We start from the raw sequence: 26,199 nt of genomic DNA, 5'->3' as shown, positions 1-26,199 counted from the left end.
CCTCTCTATGCTGAGCCTTCAGCCACAGACTCATTCAGCCCCGAGCCTCAAAGCGCTTTTGAGGCTCATTTGTGCCGTCAGCCATCAGGCATCACAACGCCACAGCGCCAGACTAACAGATTTGTGCCTGACTATATCTGATCTGATAACTAGACTAACTCATTAACCTACGTGGGATGATGGTGTTGATCACCGAGCTGAATCCACAAAAAGGATCCTTGTCCCTGAGTCAGGTGCTGTATGATGTAGTGTTGACTGCATCATCATCGCTGACCCGTTTCAGGCAAACTGCAGGGGTCCCGCAAAGGAGCTGTAAGCCTTACTCATTTTAATTAAAGTTATTATTTTGATAAGCAAGATGGTCTTTTCTAAAGAGCTCCAGGAGGCTCAGAGTACTGGCAACAGAAATGCTGCATTCATGAAGTCATTGGTGTTGAAAGACATTTGGTAGGTGAGCGAAACGCTGAAAAAAATTATCCCCAGAACAGAAAATTGTTTTACACTCAGCATTTCAGAAAGACAGTTGCATTCAAGAACTGATATTGTTAATATCCATTACACAAACATTTGAACATTGTGAAACCAGCAATACCAAAACCTTCACACATAAGGGGGAGGTTGTGGTGAAGGAGGAGGAGGTGTGGACTGAAACTGTTGCCTTTCCTGCCATCAAACTCAGCAATGTGTTTTCTGAGCCTGTTCTCAACTCATAAACACATAAAAACTATATATTTTAGGAACATATGCATAGATAACTTTTATGCAGAAAAGATGACTTTATGAGATTCTTGTCTGTAGCCAGCTATGTAATGTGTAAAACATATTTCTACATCAATGTACATACAGAACAGGTTTTACTATATGACCGTATGTATTACTTTAATTGAAATACATGCAAATATACTTTTTGTTGCTTTTTAGTTTATGAGAGTTTATGATTACTGAGAGGCAGCAAGTCCAGCAGTACCAAATCGAGAAGCCTCCCTTCTGACGCTTGTACAGGAGCTTTTAAAGACTGCCTTCCAAGGCCAGGTGGACCTCGCACACAAGGTCAATGTGGACCAAATATAGCTCACTGACAAGTTAGAAACATTGTAGTTAATCTTAAGAATGAACTGGACTTAACTTAGGTAATGACTAACCATGGCTGTTTGTTTAGATATACTGAATTTACAAAATAAATCCACAAGACATAAAAACACCTCACTCCCTGAGGAAGTGCAATAATCCAGGTTTGCACATAAGTAGGCCCCTACAATGTTGCTCAGAGAACCCACATGGCAACTTTTCAAGAAATATGAAGCAAACTGTAGTGGGGTTCTCTTCCAAACTCCTCAAAATAGGAGAAAACACAGGCGTAGTCGAAAAATAGCGTGGCGTGATTTTTATTATGCCGGCCTCCAAAGTGCAAACAGTGGAAAAAATAAACTTGCATAAAGAAAATGAAACAAAAAATTAACTATTTGAAAAAAGAATTTATAATTTACTCAATAATAAAGTTACACAAAAACCCAACATACAACTCACTAGTTACCTCCTCTGTAACCAGGCCAAGACTGCCCTCACAGGCCAAAGCGGCGACTTTTAAAGACAGTAGCCCCTCCCACTAGGCTTAACCATTATTTACACCATATAATGAATAGATTTTACTACCTTCAGAAAAGGATTTATATCTATTACACTTCGATATATGCTGCTTACCTAAGAAAAAGGTGTGAACTTGGGTCAAATGTGGAACTAACCATCACACATGAAAGCGATAACTAATCTGGTGTTGCACTCTCAGGAACAACAGAGGCCAAAAAAAGTGTTTTTGCAACATTTATTTAAAGGATCCTCAGTAGTGAACATTTGCAGTGTAGTCTGTGGATATTTTTGGAATAAAGTCTTGACAAGAGCATAAAAAAACACAGAAGCAGACCACAGAACAAGCAGTCTTTTCGTCCCTACCTTAGTACAGCACAGTCCAGATAATAGTCCCCAGCTCACGCACAGCACACGCTCAACTTCAGCCCTGGCACAATAACCCTAACAGCTACTCTGGGGGTTTAAATTACCTGCGTTAGAAGGGGAATGCTGTCATGTGACAGGCAGCTTCCGGTTTAAATTAACTAATAAAAACTGTGAATAATGACAGAGTACAGTAATAAATATAGGCAGTGAAACCAATAAAAGTGCCTAGTGCTGTACAAAAAAAATAAAGTGCTAAATTAGTTGTGGTGGCAACACCGGCACTGGGTTTAAAAACAGCTGCCAGCAGCCAAATCAGTGGGTGTCACTTCCACACAGCTGGCCACCATCATGAGGTGAAAGAGACCACAAAATCAAACCCAAGTTACTGCATTTACCCACACGCCTATAACACTAGTGACCCACTGAAAAGTGGAGCGCCACAGCCACAAACCAGGCTGCCATACACCAACAGCAACACACTATGACCCAACAACACAAAATGGGACCCATGTGGGCATCAACCACATTCACAAGTTACTGTGATGATGTAGGAAACCAACAACACAATCGAACCTGACGAACTGGGAGGATACACCCACCACTTTAAATCCAAAGATCTGTGGAGTTAGTGCACCCCAAACTCAAATTAATGTTCTGTAATTAAACAGCAATAAAACACAAGTGACCACACCTGTGGCCTGTGCTACGAAGGGAGTTCAAGCTCAGAGTTAACTCGGGGTTATCAGGCAAACTCAGGGTTGACTGCACTGGAGTTAAACGATACTACGACGGTGAATAAGATGTTGGTTAGTTGAGTCGGTGTTAACTTGATTGGAGTTGGTGTGCGTTCGCATTAAAAGGGGCGTGTTCAGCCATGCAGACAGAGGTTTTTTGCAACGCTAAATGCTCCATATTGGTAGTGTGACCTTATCACATTTAAGTTTGGCGAACTAACGTTTCTTTTCTTCAACTGAGTTTCCAGAATCTAAATAGTTATCAGGACATCAACAGGAGGGAATTCACATGGCAGAGCATCCCTGCAAAAATGTGTATTCAGAGCCAGTGAGCAATGGACTTTCAAAATAATAACAAATTTAAACAAAACTGTGTTAATGTGCGATAAAATAATAGTCGGCATTAATTAATTAACGCGTTAATGCAACAATAATGCATTAACGTACCCAGCCCTCGTAAAACCTTAACAGCAGATAATATTCAGGCTCCACTGAACCCCTGAGGGTAAAGGTGATGGACTGAAGCATGTCTCCAGACCTAAACCCTATTGAGCATCTGTGGGGCTTCCTCAAACGGAAGGTGGAGGAGCCCAAGGTCTCTAACATCCACCAGCTCCGTGATGTCGTCATGGAGGAGTGGAAGAGGACTCCAACCTGTGAAGCTCTGGTGAAATCCACGCCCAAGAGGGTTAAAGCAGTGCTGGAAAATAAAGCTGGCCACACAAAATATGGGACACTTTGGGCCCAATTTGGACATTTTCACTTAGGGGTGCACTCATTTTTGTTGCTAGCGTGTTATTTTGAGGGGACACAGTTTACACAGTTATACAAGCTGTCCACTCGCTACTTTACATTGTAGCAAAGTGTCATTTCTTCATTGTTGTAACATGAAGATATAATCGAATATTTACAAAAATGTGAGTGGTGTACTCACTTTGTGTTGCAAAACCACTGCAAACTGCAGCGTATCACACACACGCAAAATCTAAAAATACAATAGCCGCGGCTTTTCCAAAGTGTGTATATGTGACGCCTGAGATGAGATCGGGTTGGGTATCTTTATTATTATTAGGACAGTACATACACCGGAAAATACAAACTCTATCTAAAGCAACTGAAAGCTGATCCAGAAGAAACAGACGTGGCATCAGATTAGGGTTTAGAAGAAAGAACGTCTAATTTCTGTAAAAAACATGTTTCCTTGTTTCCTCTATCCTCTCGTCTTCAGTGGGACGGACTGTGAGACAAGGAAAAGGATGCAATGAAGAGAATTGGGACGTATCCATGGAAGTGTGTGTTCAAGTGCTGCTGTACTGATAACTGTATATTTTCACAAGTACACTGACACTTTGTACTGAAGCTGAATGATGCTGTTCAGTGTTTCCAGTGTTGCGGTTGCGGTTTTTATTATTCTTAGCCATTTACACTGAAGATGTGTGTATCAGAGGTGTTTCGGTTAGCCACAGCGAAACCAGACCGTAGTCACATTTTCCATCCAACAGTTTTGTGAAACCCACAGAACCACAGGAGACAAACAAGAACAAGACCAAAGTTCATTGAGAGTTGCTGCAGCAACAAGAGTCCAAAAACTATTAATAAAATATAAATAAAAGTGTATTTATTACATTAACAACAAAACAACATGATGTAATCATCAGTCTCTGTTCAGTAGAAGTATATGAATGAAAGTACAATGAAACAGGAATGAGTAACTTAAAAAAGTATTTTAACAATTTAGCAATTATTTGGTTTTAGTTTTTTTCATGTCACTGATATTTCAATGAAATACACAAATATTTAAAATCATTCACTAAATCTGAGCTGTTTGTCTAATTTAGCTTTAACAGTGAAGTATAATAAATGGATTACAGGCCAGCTGGACATCAGCGGTTGGACTGGTGTGAAGGTGTGAAGGTCTACCTCAGTGAAGAGTAGACGACCTCTGGCTCTGCTGGAAACTCTGAACACACAAACAGTTCATAAGATATTATAGATACATTCGTTACAGATTAATAACTCACCACTCTGAAACTCTTGCTCCAGTCTATGTTGCCAAGCTGGTCGGCAACATGTAGCCGACAGCTGAACCAAAGCCGTGTTTACTGGCTTCTCACTGACCCGCCCTACCTTGCTTCTAACTAGATTTGGCTAGTAGTTCTTAACTAGGAAGTGCGCATGTGCAACTCCCAATAAATATCATTTAGAGACAAGATGTATCACTCCGTAGCTAAAACGAAGTGTTCAACACAGGGTGAAAAGATGAGCTGCAGCAATTTGCAGTATGAAAAAAAGAGGTGTTTTTTTGAAAATTAAACATGTAAACCTGTTCTGGTACAACCCCTAAATAGGATTTTGAACCTGAAAGTGAGCATAATACCACCTCTTTAAAGTTCTTCTCAGCAACAGGAGGCGCTCACACTTATGCACGGAGCAGTGGGAGAGAGGAAGTTGTAAACACTGGTACATTCGAACATACTGGACCAGGGTCAGTATTCGATGATAAAATGTATGAGTGGGGGTCTAGGGTCCCTCTCCCAGAAGATTTTGAGCATTAAACTCTTAATTTCCTGCATTCTCAAGACATTTTCTGCACCAATTTATGGAGTAAAAGTGTTAGCTTTGCTGCAGCAGTAGCGAGCTATTTGTATTTATATTACCTTCTATGTGTTTGTCTGCTCTTACTTCTTTTAAAATTACCTTTCTACATATCATTCCTAATTTCCACCAGATAAATAAACTAAACACAAGATCACAGATGTTGATTACTTTAGAGACTCCAGTCTCCACAGAGTTTTGTTGGACTGCTTTCAGTTCTTTTGCGCCATAATTATGGAACAACACTGGTGTCACCCATTTTAGAAATGTTATGGAGAATCATTATGATGGTGTTTGCATTTGTTTCCCTTGAATTGTACTTCTTGGTGTTCCTGGTCTGACTGGTGTAGGACTTATCTTGAGTCTTATAGTGGTTATTTTTGCTTAGCATAAAGAGAGGAGGCGGGGGGAAACAGTTAGTTAGTCTGGCTCTATCCAAAGTTCACAAATAAAGAGCAGCTGTACCTCTCGTCCTTTGTGGTCTGATGACTATTTGTCCATAACTGACGTCTCCTGCTCCTCTCACTGCTGAGTAGACTGGTTCACTCTCTGGAAAATAAAACAAATACTAATTACATTACTGCAGGTACTACAAATAATACCAGTACTATTAGTATATTTGGCTGTTTGCACTACTAGTAGTACTGCAACACACAATGATACTACTGCTATAGAAAGAATTTCCCTTTTCAGGTAGAATTATTATGTGTTTATTATAGACTTTATAAATGCCACTGTTGTGAAAAGAGAAAGACCAAATATAACTGCAGGGTATTTATCTTCTGTTAAAACAATTTCAGTACAAGGAACAAAATGGAAAGACACATCACCATCAGCTAAGCAGACCACACTATAGTGTGAAACCACAAGCTTCAGACCAAAGTTCACTGGAATAAACAGGCGGAAGTTGCTGCTGTGGTTTAGATCAGCAGAGTGGAAACAACCAAGTGCAGTATTAGTAGTTTGGTCTGTTGAGTCCGTCTTCGGTTTTATTTATAATTACTTAACCATAATTATTTACATTAAAACAAACAGATAAATGGATATCTGGCATCAATGATGATGGGGCAGTGGAGGAGACACATACTTTTGGTGTGAGAGACCTGGGTTCAATTCCCCAATAAACCAATATGTCTCTGAGCAAGACACTTAACCCCTAGTTGCTCCAGAGGTGTGCGACCTCTGACATACTTAGCAATTGTAAGTCACTTTGGATAAAAGCGTCAGCTAAATGTAATGTTTGAGTAAAAGACAACAGTCAAGATGTCTGTCTGATAGTGCTGTAGCTAAATTTAAGGATGCGATTCCATTATCAGATCACAAAGTAATGGAGGACTTCTATGCTAATTTCAGTCCCTCCCAAATCGATCATCTTGTTGATAGTGCTGCAGGCTCGCTGCGAATGACACTCGACTCTGTAGCCCCTCTAAAAAAGAAAATAATAAAACAAAGACGGTTAGCTCCATGGTATAATACTGAAACTCGCAAATTAAAGCAAATATCACGGAAACTTGAGAGGAATTGGCGTTCTACCAAAGTGGAAAATTTTTGTTTAATTTGGCAAGATAGTCTTAAAACTTATAGGAAGGCCCTCCGTAATGCCAGAGCAGCGTACTACTCGTCATTAATAGAGGAAAATAGGAACAACCACAGCACTGTAGCCAGGCTGACAGAGTCACAGCTCTATTGAGCCGAGTATTCCCATAGCTCTCAGTAGTTACGACTTCATGAGCTTCTTTAATGATAAAATTCTAGCTATTAGAGACAAAATTCACCAAGACCTGCCCTCAACTGGCACCGACTTATCTCTAAACTCAGGAACCTTAGAAACAGCTGTAAAACCAGATATATGTTTAGACTGCTTTGCTTTCCTCAATCTTTACCTACTAACTTCAATAATTTCTTCATCTAAACCATCAACCTGCCTCTTAGACCCCATCCCGACTAGGCTGCTTATAGAAGTTTTACCCTTAGTCAGCACTTCTATACTAGATATGATCAATCTATCTCTATCAACAGGCTATGTACCACAGTACTTTAAAATAGCTGTAATTAAACCTCTTCTGAAAAAGCCCAAACTTGATCCAGATGTTTTTGCCAAATATAGACCTATATCTAACCTTCCATTTCTCACTAAGGTCCTGGAGAAAGCATTTGCTAAACAGCTATGTGACTTTCTACAGAGCGGGATTTAGAGCTCATCATAGCACAGAGAAAGCACTGGTGAAAATGACAAATGACCTCCTTATTATTGCATCAGACAAAGGACTTGTCTCTGTACTGGTTTTGTTAGATCTTGGTGCTGCATTTGATACCATTGACCATCCGATCCTATTACAGAGACAGTACCATTTCATTGGCATTAAAGGAACCGCTCTAAACTGGTTTAAGTCTTATTTAAGTCTTATTTACCTCAAGGATCTGTCCTCGGACTAATCCTCTTCACTTTATATATGCTTCCTTTAGGCAATATTATCAGGAAATATTCCATAAACATAAATTGTTATGCAGATGATACTCAGTTATATCTATCAATCAAGCCAGATGAAACTAATCAGTTAGCTAAATTTCAAATGTGCCTTCAGGATGTTAAAACCTGGATGACCTTTAATTTTCTAATGTTAAACTCAGATAAAACTGAAGTTATTGTTCTGGGGCCCAAGCACCTCCGTGACGCATTATCTAAAGATATAGTTTCACTTGATGGCATCGCCCTGGCCTCCAGCACCACTGTGAGGAATCTTGGAATTATCTTTGATCTACAAAGCTCTTAATGGTCAGGCACCATCTTATCTTAAAGAGCTCATAGTACCTTACTACCCCACCAGAGCACTGCGCTCCCAGAATGCAGGGTTACTTGTGGTTCCTAGAGTCTCCAAAAGTAGACTAGGAGCCAGAGCGTTCAGCTATCAAGCTCCTCTCCTGTGGAACCAGGTTCCAGTTTGGGTTCAGGAGGCAGACACCATCTCCACATTTAAGAGTAGGCTTCCTCTTTGATAAAGCTTATAGTTAGGGCTGGCTCAGGTGTGTCCTGAACCATCCCTTAGTTATGCTGCTATAGGCCTAGACTGCCGTGAGATTTCCCATGATGCACTGAGCTCCTCTCTCCTCTACTTTCATTCCCTCTGTATGCAACCTCATCCCATTAATGCATGTTACTAACTCGACTTCTCCCCTTTCTGGTCTTGTGCTTTCTTGTCCCTCTCCTGTCTCCTCCTATCACTTCCTGCAGGTTTTCTGGCTCTGGAGCTGTGGAGTCTGGATCTGTGGTTGCGAGTCACCTGCTGCCCCCGTGTTCCTGCTCGACACCCTCTGCTACAATTATTGTTACTATTGTTGTTATTGTTATTATAATCATTAAAATTACGATTATTATCATTAACACTACTATAAATATCTGTACCATTTTTCATTTAGTCTATAGCAACATCACCTTTACTGTCTGTACCTCTGTGTGTATACTGTGTAGGCTCTCTCTCTCTCTCTCTCTCTCTCTCTCTCTCTCTCTCTCTCTCTCTCTCTCTCTCCCCCCCAGTGTACGGTCTAGACCTGCTGTTTTATGAAAAGCACTGTGAGATAACTGTTGTTGTAATTTGGCGCTATATAAATAAAATTTAATTGAAATTGAATATCCACATAATTTATAATGTGCTTTCCTATTAAAATGCCCTCACTTTCTGTAGCCATCTTCACTGACCCAAATCTAATTCTGACTGCAACACAATAAATAACCATCTTTTAAAGAAAAGGGGCCAAATATGATGTCCTCAAATTTACCCACTATTAAATTTTTTTTTTTCAGTTTACGAAAACAATACTTTATACAGAAAAGATACTCAAATTTCACAATTATGCTCTCAAAACCCATATTGCAATGTAAACATATCAGGATGTCACACAAAATACAAAATGATTGCCTTTATAAAAGTAAAATCCAAAGTGAATCAATATGTCGATGTAAATGAGGTAGAGTTCCAGATTGTGTTTGGATGGGTGCCATTACATAAAAGAAAGAGGGGCCTTTCCAAAAGAGCTCAAAATTGTCAATAAAATCTACGTCACCGGTTCTACAGGTTAAATGCAGGCAGGTGTGGAGGCCGAGGATTGGCCCAGAGATAAAGAGCCGAACACCATGGACTGTGAAGGACTCGAGGAGCTTGCTCAAGTCCTGTTTCATGACACGATCCTGCACAAAGGGGTGTTAGTACAGAATTTTTACAGACTATCACACACCTTCAATTAATGCGTTTCAGCAAAACACATAAAAGTACAACGTTTCCCATATTTTTTGATATACAGTACGCATGGTTTCGAATTACGCGGGGGGTTAGGTGGATTTGACCCCCCTAATTAAGTATTGGACCCCCCCAAAAGAGGCAAAAACAACAGTTCAGGGAGGTCTTTCTTACCAGTATTTGTAAATATTAAATATATTTCCCATATTCATGGCTTTTATTCAAGAATCTTAAAATATGCCTAAAATGGACCGTACCATTTCCTAACCTTGACATCTGACCGACACAGAAAACCATTTGGGACAGCATGTTAGGATGACTGACAAGCAGGTGCAAAATAAAATTGAATGAAAACACTAAATCTCACCACAATTCCACACACATATTAACTTCAGCACCTCTGATAAAGCTCACAGTTCCACAGGGGAAGGTTGCGCTACATGAGAGCTTGTGTGATTTACGCCTATTTAAGTTTTAATGCTCTGTATTTGTCCAGCATTTTTTTAATATTTGTTTTAGTCTTTGCGACCACTCAAAGCGCTTTTACACTACAACGCATTCACCCACATTTATACACTGAGCCTAACAGAAACTAACATTCACACATTCATACACCGATGGAACAGTCATCGGGGGAAATTTGGGGTTCAGTATCTTGCCCAAAGACACTTCGTCATGCAGCCTGGAGGAGCCGGGGATTGAATTGCTGATCTTCTGATCAATGGGCAACATTGCTCTACCTCCTGAGCCACAGCCATACACACTCAAACTAAAATATCTGAAAAGGCTGCAATTCACCTTTGAATTTGTGCAAAAGGTCCTGATGGAGCTTGATGGAAAAAAAGATGACCCAAAAGTCAATAGAATGAGCACCCAGCTATACAGCACAGACTTTGGATCAATTTATAAGAGCTTGTGCTTACATGGCTGCATTTGTACTGCAGTATTTACAAATGTGATTGCCCAAGTTTAAAAATTACCAGCCTCACAGGCCAAGTGTTCTAAACAACTGGAGAGAATAATTGCAGTGTTTGCACATATTTGTACGGCAGATAGGTTAGATTTTCAGACCAGAGGGCCAGGAGCTTTCTATCTTGAGAACTGAAGAGATCTAAGAAAGCCATCTAAAAATCCTTGAAGAAAATCATTTGGATAACTGCTGAAGTTAAGAGGAGGAAATGTGTTCTGTCAAAAAACCCTTTCAATGTTCCTAACTTGTGATTCCATCAAGTCAGAGATACTCAAATTCACAAACTTTGTGGGCTTGTAATTTTTGTTTGAGTTATGACATCTAAATTAACCTTGTTCTATTAAATGTAGAGCTTCCACACCGTGGGAAACTCTACATTTCCACTTTTATGGGGAGAGGCATGTGGGCCTGCCACAGACCGCCCACCACAATGAGAGCAGGCCTGCCCATCATTTACTCATGTCAAGGCATGCTGTGCTCTCTCTCTTTTTCCTACATAAACACATACATGGCCTGCATGCGGCGTATTTTTTTTATGTTTTGATGTAGAGTACAACAAACATTACTCATACCATTTTCAGGAGAGGATATTTTCATTATGAAACAGGCTATATTTTACTTAAGCAACATTACATATTTAAAAAATCTGTTGTTATTTTAGGAAGTAATTAAAATTTAAATTTCGTTATCTTTGCTTATATTAAGAATGAACATCATTATGCTTGACTCACACAAGGCGGCATGTGCGCCGCGTTATGGCTGCGCCATGGTTTTGACCCGTCCTCAGCCCTGCGTCAACTCACACTGGAAACGTTTCAGAAGCATCCTTTTGTGTGCTTCTGCTACCGATCACAGCGCTCTGTGAGCCGTTTTCCTCCAGTTCCCTGCAGGGCTGAATTTCCCACCTGGGGCATTTCAGAATAAGACTTCCTGCATGGCTCAACTGCTCTGTGCTGCTTGACGTGTCTTCCGTCAAAAATAGGCCGGCTACAGAGAGCCGCTTCTAGGACGCGTTGCGGCGCTTCTAGTGTGAGCACAAGCATTGACAACAATGGCAGCGATTAGGTACAGCAGCCGCAACGCGCCGCACATGCCACCTGTGTGAGTCCGGGGTTAGTGCTGGACTGCATAGGCCCCCCTAGCAGCTGGGCCCCAGAATGCTTTCCCCTTTCCCCCCCCCTGCCTAAGAGAGGCAGGTTTTGCCCCAGCCCATCAGGGAGGCGTCTTTGAAGACTGAGATATGCAACATGGTCCTGCCCAGGGGGACCCGGTCCCACCAGTAGGCTAGTTCCAAACCCCCCTGCGGTGAGAGGGTCTGCAACAGGCAGTATGGACGCAAAGCAACTTATTTGAGAAACAACATACAAGTGTAATACTTACCTGAAAAAAAGAATCAATAAAACATGATTACCTTTGCTGTGTCTGATTGGCTGCTGTAGGTGATGTGATATTTTGACATGACTGTATGTGATGTCATCCTCCCCAACTTCTTCTTCAGCAGCTGAATGAACCAAAAGGAGCAGAAATTTAAAAGCTTACTAAATGGACCCTGTGAGACTGTTTTAATAACAGCAGCAATGTAATTTATGAGAATCCTGATGGACTTCTGACTTTAAGAAACAGTTTGTAAATTATTTGTACGTCCAGAAATGTAAATATCAGCAGTAAAATGTGAACTGCAGCACATGGCCGTAAATAAATTGTGGAAAACAATTTGTGTGTTTTGTGTCTGTGTCTAACCTTTAGGTTTCCTATGAATGCATCGTCTCACCAGTAGAACAAGTAGAATCAGTGGAACCAGTAGAACCAGCACACAGAAATATTGAACGGAGAGAGGAGGAGAGGGGGAACCGGGAGGTGAGGTGGGTGAGGAAGTGGAGGAGGAACCAGGAGGAGGGGTGGCTTTCACTAAAATGTACAAAAAAATGTAATTAATGGCACATAAAATAAATCTGCACAGTAGTGCTCAGCCAGCTAGTAACCAGCCTGTTCCCCGGTCTATTAGCAGCCAGCATGTTTCTCAGCCTGATAGCTGCACGCTAGCCAACATCCTCCGGTTAGCGCTGCCGCGACTAGACACCTGCCTGATCCCCGGCTCCCCCAGGTTATAGTCAATTGTCTGACACCTGCTACTGGTTCTTCATCGGTGGTCCGACCGACACCTATTCCTTGTTAAAGTCACACAAATCCATACGCTTACTCATTTTTCCTCCTTCTAACACATCAGCTATGAGGACACAATGTTCACTTGCTGCCTAATATAACCTACACCCTGACAGGTGCCATTGTAACAAAACGATCAGTGTTATTCACTTCTCCTGTCAGTGGTCATAATGATATGGCAGTGATATTGGTGTATATTGACTTCTGTTATGTTCATTGCCATTGTTAGTTGAGTGTCCCTGCTTGATTCTGTGATGTTTTGAATGTCCTTGCTGGATATTACCTGATGGACTTTTTACCTGTGTTTGCGTAACGGTTCTCCCCGAGGTTGTACTACTCCTGACTTGAACCGGCAACCTTGGGTAAGGGAGGAGGCTGGCTAACGAGGAGGCTAAATCCCATGGGCGCTAGTCTTGGTCGCCTCAGTGTTGTAGGGTGAGGTTTATTCACTGCACAGCCATCTATCTTCTGTTACATTTGGACTTGCCTGCAACTCAGTTAATGTAAGCCTTATTTTCTGTTTTGGTATTTTTGGATTAAACATTGCAAACTGAACAAGCAATTCTCAGTTTCTTGCATTTGGGCCCAAACCCTGTTTCACATTGTGCAAATCCTGACTGGTTTAGGCAAAGTTCAAATATCAAACGGTGGGTTAAACACTAATAAATTCTAAACTCTTGTTTCTTTGCAATCAATGTAGAAGTTTGAGTTTGAGAATTATCTTTGACCTCCTCACCTGTGACAGAGATCCAGCTGGATGGAGACTCTCCACGACCGCTGATGTTACACTTGTAGAGGCCTTCATCAGACTTGTTAACATGGTGGATGATCATGTGACCTGTAGGCTCAGTCCTGATGAGGGAGCCATCTTTATAGAAACCAGCTGGGAGGTTGGAGGGAGGGGTCTCTGTTTTACAGTGCAGAGTGACATCATGTCCCTCCATCACAGGGAGGACAGGACTCTGCAGGATCACTGGTCCACCTCAACACAGAGACAAACTACAGCATTTCATCATTTACACACAGCTTCATCAACACTAACTCCACAGTCTGATCTTACCAGTGACAGTGATGTTGATGGTGTTACTGGTTGCTCCCTCTCTGGACTCACACCAGTAAACTCCGCTGTCCAATGGCAGGATGAAGCTGATGTTGCAGGAAGAACCAGCTGATTTTCCCCAGTCAGCTCCACACTCAGACAGCCCTTCTTCACTCGTGTTCCTCCTCAGTGTCCATCCAGCAGAGCTGTCGTCCTCCTCACAGCTCAGAGAGACAAACTGTCCTTCAAGCAGCTGAGAGCTGCTGGGACTCACAGTCAGAGAGGCTGGAGGAAGAGACATAGAGATGTGGTTAGAGATGATCAATTACATTTTAGAAAATAATTATGTTCTCCACATTCTGGCAGTTTTTTAACTAAAACAGCAATTTATTATTAACTTTGTTAACTGTGTTATGTCTAGGCTAGTGCAGGACTAAGAGAATGAGGAGTTAGATAAAAGACAAATATTTACTGCAAGGTTGAAGGGATGGGAGATTGAGCTGGCGAACACATACTGTACATTTATCGAATGCTTTGATCCAAAGCGACCAACAATTATAATACATGTCAGAGGACACGCAACTCTGGAGCAATGAGGGGTTAAGTGTGTTGCTTAGGCACACAATGGTGGATGTGTCACATTGGGGAATTGAACCCAAGAATCTCACACAAAAGGCATGCATCTTATCCACTGCTCTGAGCCGAGTTGGTGGCTGCTCTGCAGAGCAGGTTGGAACCGTACCTACCTGAGAGTCAAGACTGAGAGGCTGAACTGAGCTGGTCCAGAACAGAATTTAGGAACATATCAGACCAACGGACGTCCAAGGAGAGCAGACGGGATCAGCGCTATTTCCGGTAGCGGGATTAAAACGCGTTATTATGCAAAGTTCACTTTTAACTTTTAACTCATAGCCTACTACAAGTTCTTCTTCAGTTGGCCTAATACAGCCTAATGATTTAAATGTCTAAAATTAATAAACCCCATAACTGGCACACTGCTCTTGTCATTATTCAGTTTGCTCCCACACAGCTGAGGGCTTAATATTGAACCCTAACCCTTTCCCTTTGATGCAAACTGGAGCATTACGGTCACTGCTTTGAGCAGAGGTCAGGTGCGAAAAATACCTCTACATTCGAATCTCAAAATTAAAAATCTAATGTGTACCCGAACGATCGAATATTCGAATGTTCGTGTCTGTTGAACTTTGCACTTGTGTTGTTGGTTCTGCTTGGTTCTACTGCTAACACCAGTTTCTTTTCACAACTGCTTGTATCATTTGGATTTTTGCCTTTTGTTACCATGGATTACCTACCTTTCCTGACTTCCTCAGTTGCATTGTCTAGATTATGTTTTTCTGTAAGTTTGATCACATAGTTTTTACCGTTTAATAAATGATTAAGCTCAGCTTGCTGGTCAAATTATCTGCATTTGGGCCCAAAACCTGTTCATATCTGGCAAACCCTGAACCATTCCTCATATTCCTACATTGTCTCTTTCTATGCTTCGTACTGCTGAACTGATCCCCGTGTTTCAGGCTCTGAGTTAAACTTTGAGTCAAACTTAAGTTGCTGGGGATAAATATTAAGCTGGGAATCATTTTGTTTGTTACACTTCATTTTTTGCATTCTGGGGGAATTTTCTGCACCAATTTCTGCCTTTACAGCAGTATTATTTAATGGTGGAAATGTTTTTATTTGTGTAAAGCATGTTAGATCCCGAGTTACCCCTGTCCACGAGGTACTGGTCGAGCTCTCTGTGTTAAACGGTTCGATCCTCCAGGCCTATGGGCATTACCCTATTGACTGTTTATGCTGGTGTCAAAGAGATTAGGCTAGCTTCTAATCGTCTTCATCCAAACCTACCTTGCTTTCTCTGAAATAGCCCAATACCCAAATTCCACCTTAGCCACGCCTGTTAGTGACAGCTCTCTTCTTACTGATCAGTGCACTTGGTTTGGTTGCTAGGATAATATTTAGTGGAAAATAGGCCCCAAGGATGAGTTAATTTCTTTGGCTAGAGCAACCTATAAGAAACTTTAGAAGAACACACTATGAATTACTGCCCTGATGAAGAAATAATTTCACTGTCTATTACTTGTACTTGAAATACAGTGATTATATTTTTATGAACAACTTATACTGAGTAAAATTGATAAAAAATGTCTAAAATTCAAAACATGTCTAAAATTCAAAACCTGATTAAAAGAGCTGAGCTTGAGTAATTTGGATGTTATTTGGAAAAAAGCTGTCCTTTCTTCACTGTAGATCTGCAGATTCTTAAATTCATTAATTTTAATTCAGTTATAAACTCCTAAACTTTAATAGACCCTGTGTGTCAGCATGTATTTGTCTTTTTTAAAATGTTTACCTGCCCTATACTCTGATATACATGACATTATTGCCCTGCTGATATGGTAGAATCCCCTTCAGACTGTCTGACAGACACGGACACATGGAATGAGAAGGAGCAGAACTAAAATCTTGTATACTATACATACAAAATATTAGGTGTTTCCGCTTCCCTGGTAGCTGTAGTGCAGCTCTTGTTTCTGAATTACATTTTTATACCAGCGGTTTTAGCTTTGGCTCCAGTCTGCAACACTGTGGCCATCAAAACTGCATCCAGTGTTTTATTGTATTTGTAAAGTGGCTGTTTCCCTCCCCAAACACTGTCCTAAACACTGACTGTTCTGTCAGGGAGAGAATAACTTTTCAGCTGTGACAGAAGAAGTTTTCTCACCTTGGTTTGTTGTGCAGCTCAGCAGTGAGGTCAGAACTAAAGAGAAATCACACTCAGGTTGGTTTGAGGTTTTACATGCGACAAGACATCTGGACTTTACACCAGACAGAACAACCTGCTTGTAGTGAACAGAAAAACAGCCACACATTGATATTAGATCTGGAAATAACATCCATCTGTTGTCAACGTCTTATCCTGCTTACCCAAACTTGACCAGTGCATGAAAAAACATTTTTCACTCACCGTAAGTAAAATTCTAAGGGAAGATTTTCTAAAATTAGTTAAATGTAATACCAATCTGGTTGTTTGATACAGTAGATCCCTTGATTCTTTTAAATAGACTTCACAATCTGATTGGCTTCTCTGGTACTGTTTTTAACTGGTTCAAATTGTATCCTATTGATAGAGAATTTTTTGTTAAGTATGGATGAATGCTAATGCTAAATATTTGTGGGGTTCAATTTGAGGTCTTAGACTTTTTAACCTCTACATACTGCCACTTGGAAATGTTATCAGGAGGCACGGCACAAATTTCCATAGCTATGCTGACGACACACTTTACATTGACATGTCTCCTGATGACTCTAAAGCTAAAGCTCAGAGACAAACTTAATGCGAAACTACGATACGATACGATAACAAAAACTAGAAGTTGTCTTTGATTCAGATCTGAGTTTTGAGCCGCACATTAAAAACATAACTCTACAATTCTCTCTGAAGCCAACACAAAGACACTAATGTGCTATTACCTGCATAACTGTAATGTTCTGGTTTCTTGTCTTCTTAAAAAGAATACAGCTCAATTACTTTACTGGTCAATTAGTTAACCAGGACAAGAAAGAGAGCACACATTGCATCGATTGCAATGGCTACCTGTCTACCTGGTTTACAAAAACTCTTACTGTTCTTGGTAGAACCTTAGATTTGCTCCTAACTAATAAACCCTCTCGAGTCCTCAGGCCTTCTAGTAGAGGGCCAAAACTGTGACATCTTACATCAGTTTTTGTGAGGACATGTGTGTGCCGACCAAAACCTTCCGCACATACAACAACCAAAAACCCTGGTTCACAGCAAAACTCAGGCAGCTTTGTTAGACCAAAGCAAAGGCCTTCAGAAGTGGGTGATAAAAGCTGCAAAGAGGAGCTACACCTAAAATCTAAATAACAGCTTTGCAGCCAACGATCCTGTTTCAGTGTGGAGAGGTCTGCGGACACTCACTAACTACAAGAGACCATCCCCCAACACTGCTGGTACACAACAACTGGCAGACTAGCTGAATGGCTTTTATTGTAGGTTTGAAAAGCCCACAGTCACACCTCTCCCCTGCTCCAACACCATCTTCAAACAATCACCTTCCCCCTCTCAAAACGCTTCCACCCCCCCTCTCTGACCCCAGATCAGAGAGGATGGGTGGCAGGGGTGGCTGAAGATTTGTGAAGAGGACGTGAGCAACCTCTTCCAAAAGCAGAAGATCAGGAAGGCTCCTGGTCCAGACGGTGTGTCTCCATCCTGTCTGAAAATCTGCGTAGACCAGCTGGCCCTCATCTTCACACAGGTCTTCAACAAATCACTGGAGCTGTGTGAAGTTCCCTCCTGCTTCAAATGTTCAACAATCATCCCGGTCCCCAAAAAACCCTCAATCTCTGGACTTAATGACTACAGGCCCGTCGCCCTGACATCTGTAGTCATGAAGTCCTTTGAAAGACTGGTGTTGGCCCACCTGAAGGACATCACAGGCCCCTTGCTGGACCCCCTGCAGTTTGCCTACAGGGCTAACAGGTCTGTGGATGATGCAGTCAACTTGAGATTGCATTACATCCTGCAACACTTTGACTCTCCAGTGACATATGCAAGGATCCTGTTCGTGGACTTCAGCTCGACGTTCAACACCATCATCCCAGACATCCTCAACACCAAACTCACACAGCTCACTGTGCCAGCCTCCACCTGTCAGTGGATCACAGACTTCCTGACTGACAGGAGTCAGCAGGTGAGACTGGGGAACATCACATCCAGCACCCGGACTATCAGCACTGGCGCCCCCCCAGTGGTGTGTGCGCTCCCCACTGCTCTTCTCCCTCTACACCAACGACTGCACCTCAAGAGGCCCATCTGTCAAACTCATTGCCATCGGCCTCATCCGGGACGGTGATGAGTCGGCCTACAGACGGGAGGTTGATCAGCTGGCTCTCTGGTGCGGTCAGAACAACCTGGAGCTTAACACGCTCAAAACTGTGGAGATGACCGTGGACTTCAGGAGGAGCCCCCCCACTCTGCCTCCCATCACCATACTCAATAGCCCTGTGTCTGCTGTGGAATCCTTCAGGTTTCTGGGATCCACTATTTCCCAGGACCTGAGCCCAACACTGACACCATCATCTAGAAGGCCCAGCAGAGGATGTACTTCTTGCGTCAGCTCAGGAAGTTTAACCTGCCTAAGGAGCTGCTGATCCAGTTCTACACAGCCATCATCCAGTCTGTCCTCTGCACCTCCATCACTGTCTGGTTTGGATCTGCCACCAAAAAGGACAGGAGCAGACTACAACGGACAGTCAGGACTGCAGAAAAAATAATTGGTGCCAACCTGCCCTCCATTCAGGACTTAAACATTTTCAGAGTCAGGAAACGGGCAGGAAACATCACTGCAGATCCATCTCACCCCGGACACAACCAGCTTCTCCCCTCTGATAGGCGCTACAGAGCACTGTACGCCAAAACTAACAGACTCAGGAACATTTTCTTCCCAGAAGCCATCACTCTGATGAACAGCTGACTCTGACTCACAGTGTCACTCTGACATGTACATAATAATTATAATAACATTTTACTCTTGCATCCTTTGCACTCTGATCACTGCACTATTTGTCAATATGTCTGTATTGTTTTGTTCATAGCGTATATATTTTTGTGTGGTCTACACTGTAGCCTGTGTCTGATTTATTATTATTATTGTATTATTGTGTTATTGTATCATTGTATGAGTAAGCACATTGTGAGCAATGTACAATCCTGAGTCAAATTCCTCGTATGCATAGACATACCTGACAATAAAGCGGATTCTGATTTTAATTATCCCTAAAGTCAGGACAAAAAATCATCTCCGGCGTCTCCGAAACAGCCATCCTGAAGACTGGAGGGCAGCAGAGAGTGTTGAGATTTTCAAAAGCAAACTCATAACCAACCTTTTTAGTCTAGTTTTAATTAAACTTTAATATACTTCAATAAACAGTCAATTAATAAATACATTAATTGAAAATCAACATGTTACCTGTGTTCTAATATATGCAAATTTGTGCATCAATTAACCCTTAAGTAGATCAAGTAACAGCGAGCAGTTATTACTGTAGTCATTGTGGGTTTGGTTTCTAATTTGGAGTATAATTTGATATAATAGTGTCTAAATATAGAATCTTTCGGGTCTAACAAGCTTAATTAATAATTAAACAGCGTAATTTAGGTGTAATAAGGGTATAACTGTTTGTCTAATGTCTAATAAAGAACATATTTATAGTTTTGGCCTGATACAAAATACGGCTTATTACATTTTATTACACATTCAAAACTACTGGAACTACTTGTTATAAGGTATGTCTTATTGTTCTTTGCTGACATATTACCAAATAATGATAAGTGACATTCCTGCTCTCTTGTCGTAGCTAAAATGTATTTGATGTGTTGATGCTGTTGGGTTGAATCAGTCTTGTTATTCACTCTGTAACTCGCTGCTGCTTTCAAAAACACCAGAAATGTTTTATCAGTAATCTTTGAGACAACTTGGAGACAAACATTCACACATTAAGTAGATTCTTACTTACCAAGCAGCCACGGTAAAAGTGATTCCTCCATTTTAGATCTTGGTCATCTGAGATCAGCACATTAACGGTTATTACTCACAAAACCCACCTCCTCCCTTTTCTTTCTGTAGCATTGTTGTGGTTTTCTCAAGCAGTTGGCAGGAAATGGGCTTTATTTTTCATGCATTTATAATATAGAGTAGAACAATGGTCTTTAAACATCACATCGCCAGTTAACAAAATAACTGACAGGTTGTGCACAACTGACATCAGAATCTCAGTAACATCCACATCACATTGAAGTGGGTTTCACCAGGACAGGTAACCTGTATGTCTTTGGACTGTGAGAGGACACATTAGCAAGGCTGGACAGACAGTGCTGTCTTGACTCGGTTTAAACAGTCTTGACTATTGGCTAGTCTGTGGAAAGTGTCCATGTTGTAACAATGATAATGACCTCAGATCAGACCAGGACAAGTCCTCATATGTCCTGATACAGCAACACGATGGTCTACATGGAGAGAACACCAAGTCGTGCGTTTGTGCTGTTTTATTTTGAAAATCTTCTTTGTGCAAAAAATTGATGTGTGAACCGAAAATGATGTTATAGCACCCGCTCTGTCAGTCAGCATGCAGAACATGTCTTTTGAAATCAATGGAAATAAAAACCTAACAAATCTATGAGTATCTGTCTAACAACAAGCACAGTAGGAAAGTCTACTGTTTTCTGTGTCCACAGTTCTTGTTGTTTTCAAGTCGCATTTACGCATGTTTTATGTGACACGCTTACTACATCATTTGCCCTCCGGTTGCAGTTCGGTTAAGTTTAGGCACCAAAAACACTTGGTTAGGTTTAGACACCATGTTCAAGTTCAAGTATGTTTATTGTCATTCATCCACATACCTAAAAAGCACAGTGCTAAAAACACAATTACAATAAACAAATTACAAGACAAGACACTACACAACACAGTAACTAACACTAGACAAGACAAATGAGAAGATTTATTTCTGTAAGGCAGAGATATTTATAATAATAGTGATAGACACAGAGGCTGTGGACAACCTACTCAGTTATTCATTTTGCAAGTATTTCCTGCTATTTTCTGGAGAGAAAACCACAGCGTTGCTACAGAAAGAGGAAGGAGGTGGGTTTTACTTTCCTTTAGTATCACTTTTACCGTGGCTGCTTGGTAAGTAAAATCTACTTAATGTGTGAATGTTTGTCTCCACATTTTTTCAAACGTTAGATCTAAAACATTTCTGGTGTTTTTGAGAGCAGCAACGAGTTATAGGTTGTAGAACATGAATATAAAGACTGATTAGCTACGAACAGAGAGAAGAAATTTCAGTGATCACTATATGGCAGGAAAGACCACATAGTAACACATATGTTGAGTAAGAATGTATCATTTACTCAATGTATCATCTATCAGTATGTTACGTCTTATGTTTTTTAGACATTTGTATAAGCATGTAACATTCCTAGAGATGTGAGTGTTAAACTAAACTCTGAGGTGCTGCTTTTACCCTCTGCCTAAGACCAAAGTTGACAGGACAAGAAAGATGACCCTCTCAGAAGTGTTCTGTGAAATGTGTGTAATAGGGATGGGTCAAAAAGGGCATGCAACTAAAAGCATATGCGACTGAGATATATTGTAGGACTTAGATACTACTTGGTGGGAAAGGAGAAAAGATCGTGTACCCAGATATTATATCATTTCTGGGCCCCATATCTATGACAGAAGGTATGGGGATGGGAACATAGATCTCCAAACCTGTGACAGAACATACGGTTATAGAGAGGGCTATATAATGAGAAGCTCCACACCATGTTTTCAGTGTGCCTTACCTGTCTGCTAAGCTAGCGTTTTGTCCCTCTACACATACATTGCAGCAATTGTTCATTTTCATTTGTTTACAATGTGTAGTTATTTGTAATTCTTAGAACATATCACAACATAGAAGGTGGAGGAAACATGTAGAAAAGTTTTAAACAAAAAGATATTTCCTATACTGAAGTTCTACAGAAGAGAATATTATTGGAAATTAAACACAAATAATAAATGAATTGAAAAGACCAACAAGTCATTAAATTTCTCAGTCATTCACATGACTTAGTTGTTAAGTTCATCAATTAAACATTGAGTTTAATTCAGATGTGTCTCAATTACATGTTAAAGCTTGTGGAGCATGAATGGAGCACATTTGCCTTGACGAACAAAAATAGTAATAGTAAAATACAAAATTTTATAGAATATTCTTAGGGCGCATAATTGATGTAACAAGGTAAGGTAAGACTTACCTTAACATTACCTAAACATTAGTTAAGTGTTCCTGACCTTCCACCTCTAGTTATTTTTCATACGTAACTGTCCTTGTTAGGGAGACGACAGACTGATAAGGTAGAGACAGCAGAGACAGTAGCTCAGGCGTCAGGCGAGCAGATATCTCAGGGAATCTGGCAAGGATGAGTCTTACAAGCATGTTTTCAAGAACTCACTGGCTCCACAGATTAGAGTACAACTCATGGATAGAAATAGATTCAAATATGACCTAGCACTGGAGACTAAACATCAGATAGATTTGTTGTTGTTGGCTCGTCCATCGGATTGCCAGACAGAGAAGCGCGATTCGTCACTCCAGAGAACTCGTCTCCACTGCTGTAGTGCCCAGTGGCGTCGTGCTTTACACCACTGCATCCAACACTTTGCATTGTACTTGGTGATGTAAGGCTTGGAGTCAGCTGCTCGGCCATGGAAACCCATTCCATGAAGCTCACTATGCACTGTTCTTGAGCTAATCTGAAGGCCACACAACCTTTGGAGGTCTTTAGTTATTGACTCTGCAGAAAGTTGGCGACTTCCGCACACTGTGCGCCTCAGCATGCACCGAACCCGCTCTGTGGTTTAATGTGGCTGAGTTTCTTTTGTCCCCAATAGCTTCCACTTTGTTATAATACCACTAACAGTTGACAGTGGAATATTTAGTAGTGAGGAAATTTCAGAAATGGACTCAGCAACCTATCACGGTACCACGCTTGAATTCACTAAGATCCTGAGAGCCAACTATTCTTTCACAAATGTTTGCTTAATTATTTTATACACCTGTGGCCGAGGAAGTGATTGGAACACCTGAATTCAATGATTCGGAGGGGTGTCCTAAAACATTTGGCAATATGGTTTATGTAGTCTTCATCAGTCTCTGAAACCTCTTTATCACACCTGAACCTCGTTCACAATAATTCTGCATTTTAGCATTTTTAGTGTTTGTTTAACCCTGAATGTCTTTTCTGCACTTGAGCAGCTTCTCTGCATTTATTTACTGCTGCTCTGTTTGGGGTAATGGATCAAATAAAAAACATTGAATGTGTCCTTAAATCAATATAATTTGTTATTTCCATATCTAATTTCAACATGTGGCTGTTTTTCTGTGGTCTACAAGTAGGTTGTTCTGTGTTGTAGAAAGTCCAGATGTCTTGTTGCATGTAAAACCTCAAACCAACCTGAGTGTGATTTATCTTTAGTTCTGACCTCACTGCTGAGCTGCACAACAAACCAAGGTGAGAAAACTTCTTCCGTCACAGCTGAAAAGTTATTCACTCCCTGATAGAACAGTTAGTGTTTAGGACAGTGTTTGTGGAGGGAAACAGCCACTTTACAAATACAATAAAACACTGAATGCAGTTTTGATGCCACAGTGTTGCAGACTGGAGCCAAAGCTAAAACTGCAGCGGCTAGGTGGAAAAATAATAATAATATAAGTAAAACACAAGAAGCTGGATCTTTAAATTAGATTAGTTACATTTGAAAACATTTCTCTCTCAGCTCATGTCTGAGTTTGATTCAGATTTCTTCTCTGAAACACAGAGATCAGTTTAGCAGTGAAGACGTGACAGTGAGAAAGTGGGAATATTATGAATGTGGAGAAAATCATCTCTCTAACCACATCTTTCTGTCTCTTCCTCCAGCAGCTCTCAGCTGTTTGAAGGAGAGTCTGTCTCTCTGAGCTGTGAGGAGGACGACAGCTCTGCTGGATGGACGCTGAGGAGGAACACAACCAGAAGAACCAGGACTCAGTGTGATGAGTAGGGAAGTTAAGCTGGTTCTTCTTGTGACATCTGTCCCAGTGGACAGTGGAGTTTACTGGTGTGAGTCCAGAGAGTAACACCATCAACATCACTGTCACTGTAAGATCAGACTGTTGTAATGGGTCTAATGAAGAGTTACCAGCTCAAAAACAAACAGAGGGTCTCTGAACACTGAATCAGTGTTATTTGTTTCACTTTGGCCTTTTGCTAAAATCAAAGGCAAAAACTTTACCTCCAAAGAAGACGTATGGTTATACTTCAGGAAGCTAACCAACACTGGGTGGAGAACTGAGAGCAGCCAATGGATGAGTTTTGAGGGGCCTTAAAATCCTGTATCTGTACACTACCGTTCAAAAGTTTGGGGTAAAAGACAAACACAGTTTTTGTCCATTACATCAAAATAATAAAAATAATGAAATTGAATATTTCTGATCAATCTGATGTTATTTTAATGGACAAAAACTGTGATTTTCTTTTGAAAACAAGGACTTTTCTTAGTGACCCACCATATGTGAACAATTCTCTAAACTGCATGTATATTTATTTAAGTCATATGAATAGAAAGCTACCCAAATATTCAATAATGTGTTTACTGAGTCACAGGACAGGTCAGAGTGACTGTAGGCTCAGAAAAGGAAGAGAACTAAAACATTGCTGTGTTTGATGTCAGGAAAGCAGACTTGTGAAAGCAGGGCTTGTGGCTTTTGCTCATTTCTGGGCGGGTGGTGTGTCCCTGGGCCTGGGGGCCCGTTGTCTCCTCTCCTCGCCTGGGCCCTCTTCGGCAGGGGTGGGGCTCCTGCTGCTTCCCCCTGCCAGCTCTCTCAAAGTGGGGGCATTCAGGAGTCTCTGGGGCGCATGGCTGGTGTAGGTTTTGGTGCTCCTCCTTGGGGGTGCTTGACTGGGGGGGCTGGGCCCCCGTCCAGGGATGAGATCGGCCTCAGGGGCTGCTGGAACTGCCTGCACTCTGGGGAGGGATGCCTCTGGCTGGGCTGGGGGACCGTCGCCTGGTTCTCCTGCGTTATTGCTCCATGGCAGCAGGGAGCTTCCCGGCACGGCTTTCTGCTGTTCTTCCTTGGGGCGGGGTACAGCTTCCCCCGGGACATGCGGTCTGGGGTCCTTTGTACTTTGGGAGGTTGCGGGGTGCCCTGGCTTCTGGGGGTGGGGGTCTCTGCGCGGGTTGATCCGATTCCGGTTTGGAGGGCTGCGGTGGGATTGTGGGGCGATTGTCGATGCATCTTGATGCATTGTGCTTTTTCCCTGTGCAGGGTCTCTGGATGGCTGCTGGGTGTTTAGTTTGTGCATTGGAGTCCGGGGGAGGCATCTCCTCGTTGGCTTGGAGGGACCAGTTTGTGTCCCTGTTTTGCTTCATTGGCCTCGGATCCATGCTTCCCCATTTCTCTGTCGGCCAGTTGTTGGACCCCTCTGGATACTGACGTATATAGTTAGTTTTCGGGATGTGCAGTGTGGGTGCGGGGCAGGGCTGTGCTCCGGTTTGTTCTGGGTTTGTGCCTGGAGTTCTCGGCCCTTGACGGGTTGGTGGGTTGGTGCTGGCATGCAGCTGAGCTAGTTGATTTTACCTCGTTGCTGGTTTGGCTGGTGTTGCATGGCGGCCGGGGGGCGCGCTGGGCATGGGGGATGTCGGATGGCGCCGGCGGCATTAGTTTTTTTCCGGCGGTTGGGGGGACGGCGGACTTTTATTGGCGGGTGCATGGTGACCTGTCCGGCGCGTTTGCTCCCGGGCTGGGACTTGCTGCTGGTGTTTCTCTCCGCTGGCTTTCGCTGTCGTGTTGTTCCGCTTGCTCTCTCTTGTTTGCTCGACCTCGCACGCGGGATTCGCGGGGGGCTGCTGGGCATGGGTGTCGCCGTGCTCACGCAGTGTGCGCGTT

General features: G+C 41.9%; 1 protein-coding gene across 1 annotated transcript; it reads right to left on the bottom strand.

Moving 5' to 3' along the window:
• Positions 1-4,352: 4,352 nt before the first annotated feature.
• LOC123979940 (low affinity immunoglobulin gamma Fc region receptor II-like) lies at positions 4,353-15,026 on the bottom strand. The gene is made up of 7 exons (XM_046064049.1): positions 15,003-15,026; positions 13,711-13,906; positions 13,387-13,632; positions 12,228-12,395; positions 11,899-11,988; positions 5,748-5,831; positions 4,353-4,647 (listed from the first exon to the last, which is right to left on the bottom strand). The coding sequence occupies exons 1-7, from the start codon at positions 15,024-15,026 to the stop codon at positions 4,604-4,606; spliced, it is 852 nt and encodes a 283-aa protein (XP_045920005.1). The 3' UTR covers positions 4,353-4,603.
• Between the last annotated feature and the right edge of the window lie 11,173 nt (positions 15,027-26,199).

This window comes from Micropterus dolomieu, linkage group LG12 (assembly GCF_021292245.1).
Source record: "Micropterus dolomieu isolate WLL.071019.BEF.003 ecotype Adirondacks linkage group LG12, ASM2129224v1, whole genome shotgun sequence".
In the NCBI taxonomy this organism is placed as follows: Eukaryota; Metazoa; Chordata; class Actinopteri; order Centrarchiformes; family Centrarchidae; genus Micropterus; species Micropterus dolomieu.
Note: the sequence above shows the minus strand (reverse complement) of the source record. Positions and strands in the feature narration are given on the sequence as shown.

Bases quoted from the DNA above. Each gene is read 5' to 3' on its own strand.
- LOC123979940 (XM_046064049.1), bottom strand. From the start codon at position 15,026: ATGCAACTGAGGAAGTCAGGAAAG. The intron at 13,633-13,710 runs GTAAGATCAGAC...CTCTGTGTTGAG, and splicing joins CATCAACATCACTGTCACTG to GTGGACCAGTGATCCTGCAG. The intron at 4,648-5,747 runs GTACAGCTGCTC...TTGTGTGTTCAG, and splicing joins CAGACCACAAAGGACGAGAG to AGTTTCCAGCAGAGCCAGAG.